Raw genomic sequence first — 13366 nt, forward strand, 5'->3', positions numbered from 1 at the left:
CCATTCACATTCTTTATGTTAAGTCAATCAAAACAAAATAAAACAAAAATTTCCCACTTCCTGATTTGTAATAGTCCATTGTCTACATGTTTTTGAGTGACAATAAGTTAGTTTCAAAAGAACAGGACGTTTTGAAGACTGAAATCTACAGTCAACAGCCAAGGAGTACTATGCTGCAACTGCTTGCCGATCAAGTCAGTCAATTTCCACAACATTGTTATTTAAACCAGACTATGTACTGAACTGCATCTAATTTGGACATGCAGAAGGGTTCTGATAGGGGAGTAATTTTAACCTAACTCATCAGGTAAGACACCCATGGGTTTACTTGGTTTGCCAGATGTATACACAGCCAAATATTACTCTTCATTCACTTCGGGGAATAAAATTGGTGGGATTAAAACCCATGCAGCAATTGATTCTTACAGTTTTCCTGATCAATGGGTATGTTTAAATTGGTTGCAATATTTTCAAATAAATAATGAAATTGGTACTGCAACATTTAAGTTAATTAAGAAAAGACCTGCCACAGTCTGTACAGAATAGAATAAAGAAATGCAAGAGCAGCATCCATTCTTGCATAGACAAGCATAAAAACAGCAAACGATAATTTAACCTGCAGGTTTTACATTTACATCTGTCCTAGATCAATTAAGGTAATACTGTCTGAATAAATAGGATAACTATTCATACTAACTATTTCAACTTAGTTTGTCAATTCAAAATTTTGGGTTAATTATTTTATAATTAGAGGTCAATGTTAAAATTAATAACAGGGGCTTTTAAGACAGACTTGAGGAATTACTGTGAATGTTTGACCAGTGAAAATGGCAATTTTCATAAAAATGAAGGAAAATTGAAAAACCTGTTGCCATGAGCCAAAAATACTTGATGTGAAAGCCAATGATTTGGGGGAGACAGGGGAAGAAGTGATTTGTTCCCCTGATCTGCGTCTTCGACGCCCAGCACCCACACCACTAGTGTAATGCATCCAGGTACCACTACACTCTGGGCTAGACAGACTCAGGGGGCTCTCTTCCTGGAAGTGAGAAAGGGGGCAAAAACAACAGCAAAGCATGCAAAGTTAGATATATTCAAACCAAATGACTTAATAATATCATTACTAATGTACACAAGTTATTAATCATTATGCCAGAAGCATCTGACAATCCCATGGTTAAAATATCAAATCAGTCAAAATGTTTATTCTATAAAAACAGAATATTATAAAAGGTACCCTACTGATATGCATACAGCCCATACTGTGGATTTTTTATTTAAAAAAAAAAGTTATTTAGGATTAGGAAGGTCATTTGTATTTCACAGGAATAGATGGAAGGCCTTTAGTTTGCAGCACAGCCTGTGTGCATGTCAGTAAAGTACAGTATATCAAATACTTAATTCCTAAGTTAGAGATGTAAAATGTAAAGGCCTGACACATCTGCAATCCAGACGAACCTAAAAAAAGCTATAAGATCGACACAAAAGAAACACAGTGCAATTAAAACTTGCAGTACATATTTGATATAATTGCTTTCCACTTATCTGCAATTAGTTTTAAGGTTACAATCTAAATATATTCAAAAGAACAGTTTCACACTGTTCATTCTCTCTGTAATTATGCTTCAATATTTTGTACATTAGGGATTTACAATCAGTGTGTTGCAATTTATGAATAGAGAGCATAGATTGACTCAATGCTAAACAAGCTTGAAATTGAGGACTCTACGTTTCATTTTTATTTGACATCAGGCATTTCTCTAGACAAAGTAAACAGAGAAGAGACATTGAATGGGACGAAGAAAAGTAACCACACTGAGAAACAGTAGGGCCAACTGGAGGCAGAACAGTAAGAACTGGGGAAAAATAGTAGTGTGTGGAGAAGTAGCAGACCTAGCAAGAGAATTGGAACAATAAGACACACTTGTAGAATGTCTGTATGATTAAAAGTAACATTCCATCATTAATGTGCATATGTAGCCAAGAGAAGTGAATGAAGAAATTTGTTTGGTAAAAAGAACTAGAGCCTAGAATTGCATAAGTACACAACAGACCTGATGTAAAGGTCAAATGGTGCAAATTCAGCCTGGAAGTCAAAGGTTGGTACAAATGATCTAATTAATTACACATTAATCACATCTAATTAATTGCAATACTCTTTCAATCAATTATAGTACAGTCCAGCTCTAATTATCGTTAACCATTTCCTGATTAAATACAATTTACGATAAATTTTAGTAAAATTTCAATAAATGGAACCAGGACAAAAATAGATGATATTTTGTAAGCAAAAGGATAAATGAAGACGAGACAGCATAAAGATAAAAGGCACCCAGGCCAGTACTAAACCACAGAATGAAACGGAGGTGTGCATTTTCACCTTAATATCAGATGCAAAGCTAGTGGAACATTTAAACTTATAAATTTGTGTGACAAACAGATTTCATTATGATATAGAATGGGAAAAACTCAAAAGAAGTTAAAACATTTGATGTAAGAACAAATCACTCATTACATTGGAACTCTGTGTAATTGAGCAAATATGGAGCAACAACTTAGCAATTACATGCCCCTTTCAGGTTTTAATGCCTTCAATCCAAATTGCAAATTCCATACATCAGGTTTAAAATCAAATTAAATCTTCCTTGTGAAAAACCTTGATAATTACTTTACTTTAACTGGCTAAAATGTAAACTCAAAAGACTGGCATTGGAGCTACAAAGTGTGCTTACTTTGGCTGGAAAGCAGTCTGTGGAAGCAAGTAACTTTTTAACTGTACACTAATATGGCTGCAGCATTCAGTGAGAGGTAAAACAAAGAAAGCAAGGAGAGGTAAGCTAATGTAAGCAATTTTGGGTGCACACAGCAGAGTTATCATGTGTAAGACAGAGTTCTCAAAACAATTCCATCTGAGGAGGCTGTACAGTCAGCATTAGGCACCACTCAAAAATGGGAACCAGGAGGGTAATCATTACCAGTCTTTTGAAATCTATTTGAATCAATGTTTTGTTTGTCATAAGTCAAGAAATTTACATCGGAAAGTAGTGAAGAGCTTCATCACTCAAGCAATTGACTCATTTACATTTCTGGACAGAGGAGTTCATCCATCCTATACAGTAAAGCAATAACTACGTTACTGAAATATCAACCCAGAGATCCGAAGTTCAAATCTCGGCATTACAAGTTCTGATACCAAATTCAATAAATCTAATATTATGTGGAGGGCCATCAGAAAGAATGACTACATAAAGCTTCTGCAAAAAGGCAAATTATTTATTGATGCCCTAAAAAGAGAACTGTCACCTGTACTTGGTCTGTTCTACATGCAATTCTAGTCCTGCACTATGTGGTTGAATCAAAACCTTTAAAGCATCCAGAGATGGGCAATATAACAGTGACTGAATTTCCTCCTCCATCACCATGTCCTGGGTAGCATTTGGGCTCCCTTGGTGAAGTCAGATGCAAAGTAATAAGACTTTGGCCATATTCCTCCTTTCACATGCCTTCTTTGGTTCCTAATCAGATCTACTCCTCCCTTTACCATTTATATACTATAGAGGTCTTCAGGATTGTACGTTAGCTGCCAGTTTCTTTTCATAATCCCTCTTTTTCTGCCCCTCTTATTTTCTTTTTCAATTCTCTTCCGAACATGAGCGTGGTCCTCAATTGTAATTTCTACTTGACAACCAACCCAAGCTCAATTTTTCTTCTTAATTTCAAACTTAATTTTCATCCGCAGGAACTGGTTTTGATGAAATGTACCTCCACTGTGTTCACGCAATCTCTTTGAAGGTTTTTTTGTTCAACCTTAGGCTACAGTTGATCTAACCCAGATCTATTCTTGCCGTATTGAAGTCAGCTCTCCTCCAGTTAATTGTTCATTCCCCGGATGGTTTTGTTCCACCACTATGCTAAAATTTATGATACAATGATCCAGACCCCTCCCCATTCCCAAGAACTATGCCTCTTTTCTTATTGTTCTGCACAAATACTGCTACGCAAAATCTCCTGAACACAATCTAGGAACATGTGCCCCTCTCTGGCCCTTCACCCTACAACTATCACAGTCTATATTATAATGGATTACTTTAATTGTTCTAATGTTATAACTCTGACAGGAACAGCACACTGGAAATAGAATCCCATTACTCCACAAATGGTACCAAAAGAGTAAACGTCTTAATTGATCACCAAAATTGTCAACATGTTCCTTTCTAGTAATGTTTGTTTTATCTCTGTTATTAATTTCTCTGTTTGGTTGGGCCACTTTCTTCATTCTGTTCTACAGACTATTTGTGGGATTGAGCTTTTCATCTCATCTCCATCTGAATGGATTGGAGTTCTGACCTTTCCAACTGCTATTTTGTTAGCTCTCATGTACTCTTCCACTTCTTTTCTTTCTACTCTAAATTCTTTCTTCTTCTTTCACTAAATTTGTTCACAGGTTGAGAACATCACTAACATTTACTGTCCATCCCTACTGTCCTACAGGTTAGTCGCCTTCTTGAACCACTGCAGTCCATGAGATGTGGGTATACACATACACTAAGTGCTGTTTTCTGCCAGTGTTATACGTTGTAATGTTTTTCTCCCAGGCCTGAGTTTTTAGTTAATTTTAAAATCATTTGATTTTTAAAACTCTAGTTCCTTGTGCCATTTGATTCTTGTATATGTATTACTTTGCCTACTTTATTAGATACTAAATGTTGCTGCAAAGATAATCTCAATTTTTAGCAGTAATATATTTCACTTTATTTTCACACATCTTTTTATTCTCATTATGTAGGATTTTATTTATTTCATGCCCTTAGTTAGTTTAGCCTGTTCCACACATTTTTTTTATATATCTAACAGTGTAATTTCTTGTAATCCCACAGCAGATTTTACCTGAAGGGCACCAAAAGCCCATACTCAAATGGGGAAGTGACAGGAAACTGGAATTTTGGGGCTCATTGTCCTGCAGCTGACTCAATTATAGGAAACCCATGGGCTCATGCAGCAATTTTCTGGTAGGCAAATAAGTAAGATCACAAAGGTTGGAGGATGAATACCTGGGGTTTGGATTGTGATCAGAGGCAAGGTCAGGGAAGGTGACCAGACAGGTCTGGAGTATTGTTGGAAGTTGAATCCATTGTCACAGTGGGAAATGGGTGGAATAAGTTTGAAGAATGAGAATGAAATCAGAGATTCTGGGACTGATTGAGATTTTGGCATGCATACATAATACTTTTGCTTAATTCCATGCTGTTTAGCATTAGTTTTCCTCAAGGCAATCAGTTGTAGTTGCAGCAGGAGCAAACCGAAATTAAAAGAACAAGCGAAGCAGGTCTTAAGCGTCGGTGAGACCGAGCGGAGGCTCAGAGACCGTTTTGTAGAGCACCTGCGCTATGTTCTCAACAAAGGACAGCACCTTCCACTCGCGAACCACTTCAACTCCCCCTCCCACTCCCTAGGTGACATGTCCATCCTGGGCCTCCTCCAGTGCCACAATGACACCACCCACAAACTGGAGGAGCAGCACCTCATTGTGCGCCTCAGGAGCCTACAGCCTAATGGCCTAAATACGGATTTTACCAGTTTCAAAATCTCCCCACCCGCAGCCTCATCCCATGACCAACCCTCCCTCTCCTTGACCTGACACAACCTGTCCATCTTCTCTCCCACCTCACTGATCAATCACCACCACTCCCTAACTGCACTCACCTGTCACCATCCCACCTACCGTACCCAACAGCACCCCTCCGCTCTCTACTTATTTCTGAGATCCCTTCCCCCCCACCCCCATTTCTGAAGAAGGGTCCCGAACCGAAATGTCAACTTTCCTGCTCCTCTGATGCTGCCTGACCTGCTGTGTTCCTCCAGCTCCACACGGTGTTATATCTGTATACATTATTGGATTAATGCTTCCTTCAGATATGGAGTAAAAAGAAGACTCTCTTTGGCCTACACCAAAATGATATCAAGTGCATCCCATGTCAAAAATGGGTGCACACTGTCATATATGCTGTCTTGGACACAAAATAGCACCTATAGCAGTTAAAATTAGGTACTATGGAGCTGAATTTCTAGACTGAGCATTGAGCAAATGTGTAGAGTATGCAAGGGTAACAAACAAACTTACTAATACACCTGTAAATAGCTGTATTTGAAGATAAACCTGAAAAAAAACATCTAATTAGATTTAATGAGAAATGTTTCAAATATTAAATAATATGCAAATTAAATCTTTTGGGTGCAAGTAATTTTGTCTTACAAATCTTTCACGGCAATTTCATGGACATGAAAGGCAGCATGAAATATACTACGTTACCAGTTGTGGTAATTGTGTTCACGGGTTGACGACGATTAAAAATACAGAAATTTTCATTGAACAAACCTAGAGCATTTTAACCCCTTTGATGACAATTCTTTCCTGATGGAAATAATTACATTAAACATTTCAATCTTTGTCATAAAGCTACTGTTCTCCATTGCATTATACATAACACAAATCTTGCATAAATAAACTAACTTTTCTATTTAAACTGCTCTTGGGTAGATAGTCAATGTAGCAATGTGAAAAATCACGACAATAGCGTCAAAAGATATTACCTGGACAGAATGCGAGCAAGTGATCATATATTCAGAATTCAATGACTAATCATTTGGTTTGTAAAAACAAACAAAATGCTTTGAATTTCTGCACCTTCAGCTATCAGATGGTTATCATGTGATAAGAAGAATGGCAGCAAGAACCATAATATTTTATTGAGTTCTGCTGTTCAGTGTTCTACTGTACCAGGAATAGGGCATGTTTTCTATTTGCCTACTAAAGAGTTAGAACCGCACTTGTTGCTGTTGAAGGGTCAACCAATGAAGAAATTCTGAGGTAGGAAAGGGGAGAGGAAAAACAGGAACAAATTTTTTTTTTTACCGTTTACCATTCCAAGGTAACATGCTACTTGATGAGGCATTGGAACTAAGTCAATTCTTTGCAGCATACTCGGCAGTCCAATACTAGAGCCTGTGGTCCAGAACATAGTTAATTATTAAACAGCCTGTCATTTTGGGCGAGGGAGGGTTCTTTAGCCTTAGATTCTTGTCAACATCAATGGGAAAAGCATGTACATCATTTCAGAAAAAATGGAACTCCAATTATATAGATCTCCTTATAGTTTGGGTCAGAAACACACATTGAATGATGAGCTCCCAAATCCGTGAGCACTTAGGTAATAAAATTGTTTCCTTGAACAGCTGAAATGTTAAGATATGAAAAAAAAATGACCATTTAACACAAGAAAGCAGTCTGCTCCAAAGTGGCAGTGAAGAGGATAAAAATTGAAATAGATTAAAAATAACATGCATTTGTCATGATGACAGATCAGAACCTCGAGTGAGTTAAACATAAAAAGCTTTTGGATAGGACTTTCCGTTTCATAAAACAAAGACTGCAAGTCAAGCTTGGCTTTTAATGTAACTTGTAAGCGTTCACATTACTGATGAAAGATTCCCTATTCGAAGTTCTGGAATGTCACGACTTGTAGGGGCCAAGGAAGCGTCACAGAATGAGACTTCAAAGGGCAGAGGTGCACATAAACTAATCATCACCTCTCATCAGAAATAAATCTCTTATGGTTTATATTCCAGACTCTAGATGCGTGTACATGAAAATACATTTGTATTTTACTCCGACAGGAAAGTACAAATCACAGGTTAAAAGCCAACTGCATCACCTCATATGTAAATGTTAGTGACATGCTAGAGTGTGGACTGGTGTGCTGTTAAGGTCACAGCTTGAGGACAGCCATTAAACACCCCTGCACTGCAGGTACACTCAGATGGCTGCAAGCCAGCCATCAAAAGGAAACAGGAAGGAAGAATTTCATCTGATTTGCAAAGCCAAGAAACTAAAAATTGGCCAACCAAGGAGGTGAATGGATCAAGAAGGGGAGTCAGTTCATCCCTCGTCATCTGAAAGCTTGACAATTTTGTATATCAATAATTAGGGAATGTTGCCTGGGACTGTTTATAACATCATACAGAAATTATCAACAGTGGATGCAAATGTTCCCTTTAACAGTGATAATAAATCATTCCTGATGGAAGTAAGTACATTGAACATTTGCCGAGTATGCTGCAAAGTAAATTAAAATTAGCTACTCTGTATAAGTGTCAATTCATAAAAGGAAATTAGAACTACAAATTCTTATCTAGATACAGAATGAGTTATCATTCCATGCTATGCACATTTATCTGAAATTGTTTTTAAAACTAATTTTGTACAGAATTAAATACAAAATGAATAGTGTTTTTTAAATAGTCGATAATTGGAAGTGAGGTATTAGGTAGGAAAGATTTACAAGACAATTTGCCATTTATAAAATTATTATATTTATAGTAGGTACAGTTTACACCAATCAAGTTTTCCACCTTCCCATGTTAAACAGGTGCCTTACATTTTATGTAATGTAATAAAAGATTATGCTGATCTGTTCAGTAAAAATATGATACTGAATATTTAACATTCTATATCATAAAAGAAAAAAAAGTTGTTTTCAGAACGTTAATTACAGTAACATGGAAAAGAAGACTAATATGAGTGTTTCATTAACTGGGCCCAGTCTATTAAAATAGTTTTGACATTAAGAAGAATGAAGTGTTTTATGTTTCAAAATAATCATTTCACTGCAGCAACAAAACTCTTCCATTTAGCATCAATTGTTTTGTAAATTAATTCATATTTCCATTATGGATCAATTAATAAACCAAAAACAAAATATTGTGGGTATTAGCAATTTGAAACGTAAATAGAAAATGCTAGAAATACTCAGCAAGTCAGGCAGCAATTGTGCAAAAAGAACTTTCATTAGAATAGTTAAAAAATTTTTAGAAGATTCTTCAGTGAGATGTTACCCATTCCCAGAAAAGGTGAATAACCTCTTCAACTGCCACAGCGCATCTGATTTAAGTACACCCATAGAGCTGTAAGGAAGTACTAAAATATTTCCTCATCAGTGGAAGAATTATGACATAATTCGAAGACAATATAGGGCATGGCTTGGCGAAGAACTTGGCAATATGATTGTGTTCCCGTACATTTGCTGCCCTAATCCTTCTGGTAATAGAGATCATGGTTTTTATTTATTCATTCATGGGAAGTGGACATTGTAGGCTGGACCAGCATTTATTGCCCATTCCTAATTGCTGTTGACAAGGTGGAGGTGAACTATCTTCTTGAATGACTACAGTCCATTTTCTGACACACACTGCTAACAGGGAGGGAGTTCCAGGGTTCTGACCCAACAACACAATGAACAGCAATACATTTCCAAGTCAGGATGGTCAGTGACTTGGAGGGAAACTCGCAGGTGAGGGGGTGTTCCCAAGTATCTGCTGTTCTTGTCCTTCTGGATGATTGTGGTCATAGGTCCGAAGTATGCAAAGGAGTCTCAATGTATATCCGCACTACATCTTGTAGATAGTGCACACTGCTGCTACTGAACATTGGTGGTGGAGGGAAGGAAAGTTTGGAATGTGGTGCCACGTAAAGGTGCTGACCTGTCCTGGATGGTGTCAAGCTTCTTGAGTATTGTTGAAGCTTAATTTTTAAACTATGCTCTTAGCTCTAGAATATCCAACCAGTAGAAATAGGTTATCTACTCTATCTTTCCTTTTAATATCTTGTTAATATCTTGAAGACTTCAATCAGATCACCCTTTAACTTGCTGAACTCGAGAGAAAACAGGCCTAATTTGTATAATGTCAATTTACATTTCTCTTTCATCTGTTAAAGCTTTGTTTCCTTGACAAGTTTTAAAAAGGTCCAAAAGAAAAACAAATTAGTCTCCAAAAACAAAATCCTGTGCACATTTTAAAAGGGAATGACCTCCTGAGGTCATCACAACTGAAATGACAACTTCAACACAGAAAAAGAATGTATGAATTGATGAGATTTTCACTTTTTGTGAAATGGATAATCCTGTTATGGTAAAAGTGCTCATTAATAATGTCATACTTGCAGTAAAGATGAATGCGTCCATGCCTTCTGCATAAGACAATGATCATGTAGTAATGTATGCAGCAATTACTGAGAGCCTACATAGCAAGGGCTATGCTTTCGAATTTGTAGAGTGTATTGGCTTCTTCATAGAGACAGCTCCAGGATGAATTACACAAATTGTGTTTTCTTACGTTGGAAGTGGAGTACAAAAAAATGTTGATTTTGTACACCATGTTTTGACCAGAATTTGAGCTAGCTTAGAGAATATTTCTGCAGATATTTTAAGACTGACTGCAACAATACTGCTAATATAAAAGCAATCAAGCAATTTTATGTTAACAGTGACCTTGATTTACAGAAGACTGTGATATTTACATCAGATGGAGCTTCTGTTATGCCAGGCAAGTAAAATGGATTAGTGCAATGTTGTGACTTCAAAGCGAACTTTTTTCAGAACAGCATTGCATTGCTCACCAAAGTGATCAGGGAATAGATGATGTTTGATTGCAGTATCAATTACGCAAGATACTCAAATGCTTCAAAGTACGTACAATGTTCAGCAGATCAACTGTGAAGAAAGAACAATTTGAAGATTTTTCCAAATCACAGAGCATGATATTGTAGCAATGCAACCTCTGAAGAAGTGAGGCAACTGTCAAGACTGCTTGCAGTGAGTGCACTAATGCAAAATTACAATGTCTTGACTGAGTACTGCAGAGAACAAGTGAATAAATGCAACGATCCAATAAACAAATATTGCCTGAAAATGCTCACAAAGCCACAATATTGCGTTGTATTGACAGCTCTGAATGATGTTCTTAGTGAACTGGCATCAAATTCTTGCAGTAAGGCTGTTTGGTAACAACTGAAGCTATCCAATTTGCAAAGGCCAAGATCAATAAACTGAATACTCAACATCTAGGTGAACATGTTTATTGGAGTGAAGAAGTTGAGATGACCCTGGCTGCTCTCAACAGTGACGTGGACACTGTTGCAATATGAGTGCGCCATGCATTTGATCAGGCTGCAATCGCCAAGAAAACCAATCATGAATTTTGAAAAGACAGTGTTGTGTGACTGATATCAAAATATTCCACTTTTATACCAAACTACGACGAAAGTGTAGCCACAATGACATGTGACGAATGGTCCAAATTCAAACTTACGATTGTAGAGAAAAGTCAAGATGGGTTCCATTCAGATAGTGATTTGGTGAACTATACTTGAAAAGATGACTACCTTGAAGAAATGGCCATTATTCTGGACATTTGTGCAGCATTTCAGCCATCAAGTGCTGACTGTGAGCCTCATGAACTTGCGTTAAGTGTAAATCCAGAAAGAGATTAGAAATAGATCACTTGGACAACTTGACGTGAATTAAGTCATACATTTCACCTGGATAAAATATCAACCTGAATAATAAGTGAATAAATTACTAATGCCCTCTTTTGGTCACATGGTAAAATATGGTGCATACAGTACCATCACTAAGTGGGACCTCAGATTTTTGAGGAATGCATTGGCCAGCATGACAGAGAAAAATATGAAGGTAGGCAAAGTAGGCAGCCACTTAACTCCATCAGAGACTGTGAATGGATTAGAAGACCCACCATTTTCCTGGACACTTCTAAGTGTGGAGTCATTGAACTATCAAACCAGTGTGATGAATTTCTCCATTACCTTCCGAAAGCCCTCAGGACATGCATGTATGTTAAACAGCAGACTAAAGTCTTTAACTCAGTCAGCCTTGTGTTGTAGGTTCACCAGGGTGCCAACTCATAGGAATGCCTGGCACTGTTGGTGGCCCGCTATCTCGCACTGCTCACTGAACCAAACTGACGTTAATGGTAGTGGGGACCTTGTCAAGCCATTAGGTCACAGGCTATAATTTTATTGCTGCTCTTGGTCACACAGCTTCATGGCTGCCTAGATTTGACCTCTGATTTCTCTGCTGAAGAAAGTGCAATTCAATAAGCAGTTAATGCTCCGTAACACATAACACACATTTACAGTGTGCTCAACATCAGAGAGACCAATATAAATTGGGTAGCGACTTTGTGGAACAGCTGTGTTCAATTGAAAGTATGATCCTGAGCTTCTGGTGGTCTGTCATTTTAAGAAAAAAGAACAAAGAACAAAGAAAATTACAGCACGGGAACAAGCCCTTCAGCCCTCCAAGCCTGCGCCAATTCAAATCCTCTATCTAAACGTGTCGCCTATTTTCCAAGGATCTGTATCCCTCTGCTCCCTGTCCATTCATGTATCTGTCTAGATACATCTTAAATGACGCTATCGTGCCTGCCTCTACCACCTCCGTTGGCTACGCGTTCCAGGCACTCACCACCCTCTGCGTAAAAAACTTTCCACACATATCTTCCTTAAACTTTTCCCCTCTCACCTTGAAATCGTGACCCTTAGTAACGTTTCCCAATCTGGGAAAAAGCTTCTTGCTATCCACCCTGTCTATACCTCTCATAATTTTGTAGACCTCAATCAGGTCCCCCCTCAACCTCCGTCTTTCTTTACTCAGAGAGCAGTAAGGGCGTGGAATGCCCTGCCTGCAACAGTAGTAAACTCGCCAACTTTAAGGGCATTTAAATGGTCATTGGATAAACATATGGATGATAATGGAATAGTGTAGGTTAGATGGGCTTCAGATTGGTTTCACAGGTTGGCGCAACATCGAGGGCCGAAGGGCCTGTACTGTGCTGTAATGTTCTATATTCTAATGTAAATAAATCCTAATCTACTCAACCTCTTTTCATAGCTAGCGCTCTCCATACCAGGCAACATCCTGGTGAACCTCCTCTGCACCCTCTCCAAAACATCCACATCCTTTTGGTAATGTGGCAACCAGAACTGTAGGCAGTATTCCAAATGTGGTCAAACCAAAGTCCTATACAACTGTAACATGACCTGCCAACTCCTGTACTCAATACCCCATCCAATGAATGAAAGCATGCCCTATGCCTTCTTGACCACTGTATCCACCTGCGTTGCCACCTTCAGGGTACAACGGACCTGAACACCCAGATCTCTCTGTGCATCAATTTTCCCCAGGGCTTTTCCATTTACCACATAGTTCGCTCTTGAACTGGATTTTCCAAAATGCATCACCTCGCATTTGCCTGGATTGAACTCTATCTGCCATTTCTCCGCCCAACTCTCCAATCTATCTATATTCTGCTGCATTCTCCGACAGTCCCCTTCACTATCTGCTACTCCACCAATCTTAGTGTCATCTGCAAACTTGCTAATCAGACCATCTATACCTTCTTCCAGATCATTTATGTATATCATAAACAACAGTGGTCCCAATGCAGATCCCTGTGGAACACCTCTGGTCACAGTTCTCCATTTTGAGAAACTCCCTTCCACTACAACTCT

The 13366-nt window shown here is 38.1% G+C and overlaps 1 protein-coding gene across 1 annotated transcript in view; it reads right to left on the minus strand.

The window, feature by feature from the left end:
- The window catches only part of ppip5k2 (diphosphoinositol pentakisphosphate kinase 2), a 198270-nt gene that overhangs the window by 38383 nt on the left and 146521 nt on the right, over positions 1-13366 (minus strand). The window contains exon 23 of the mRNA XM_048593691.1: positions 866-1039. Coding sequence (XP_048449648.1) covers positions 866-1039 — 174 coding nt within the window. The remainder of the gene's footprint in view (positions 1-865; positions 1040-13366) is intronic.

This window comes from Rhincodon typus, chromosome 3 (genome assembly GCF_021869965.1).
Source record: "Rhincodon typus isolate 14 chromosome 3, sRhiTyp1.1, whole genome shotgun sequence".
In the NCBI taxonomy this organism is placed as follows: Eukaryota; Metazoa; Chordata; class Chondrichthyes; order Orectolobiformes; family Rhincodontidae; genus Rhincodon; species Rhincodon typus.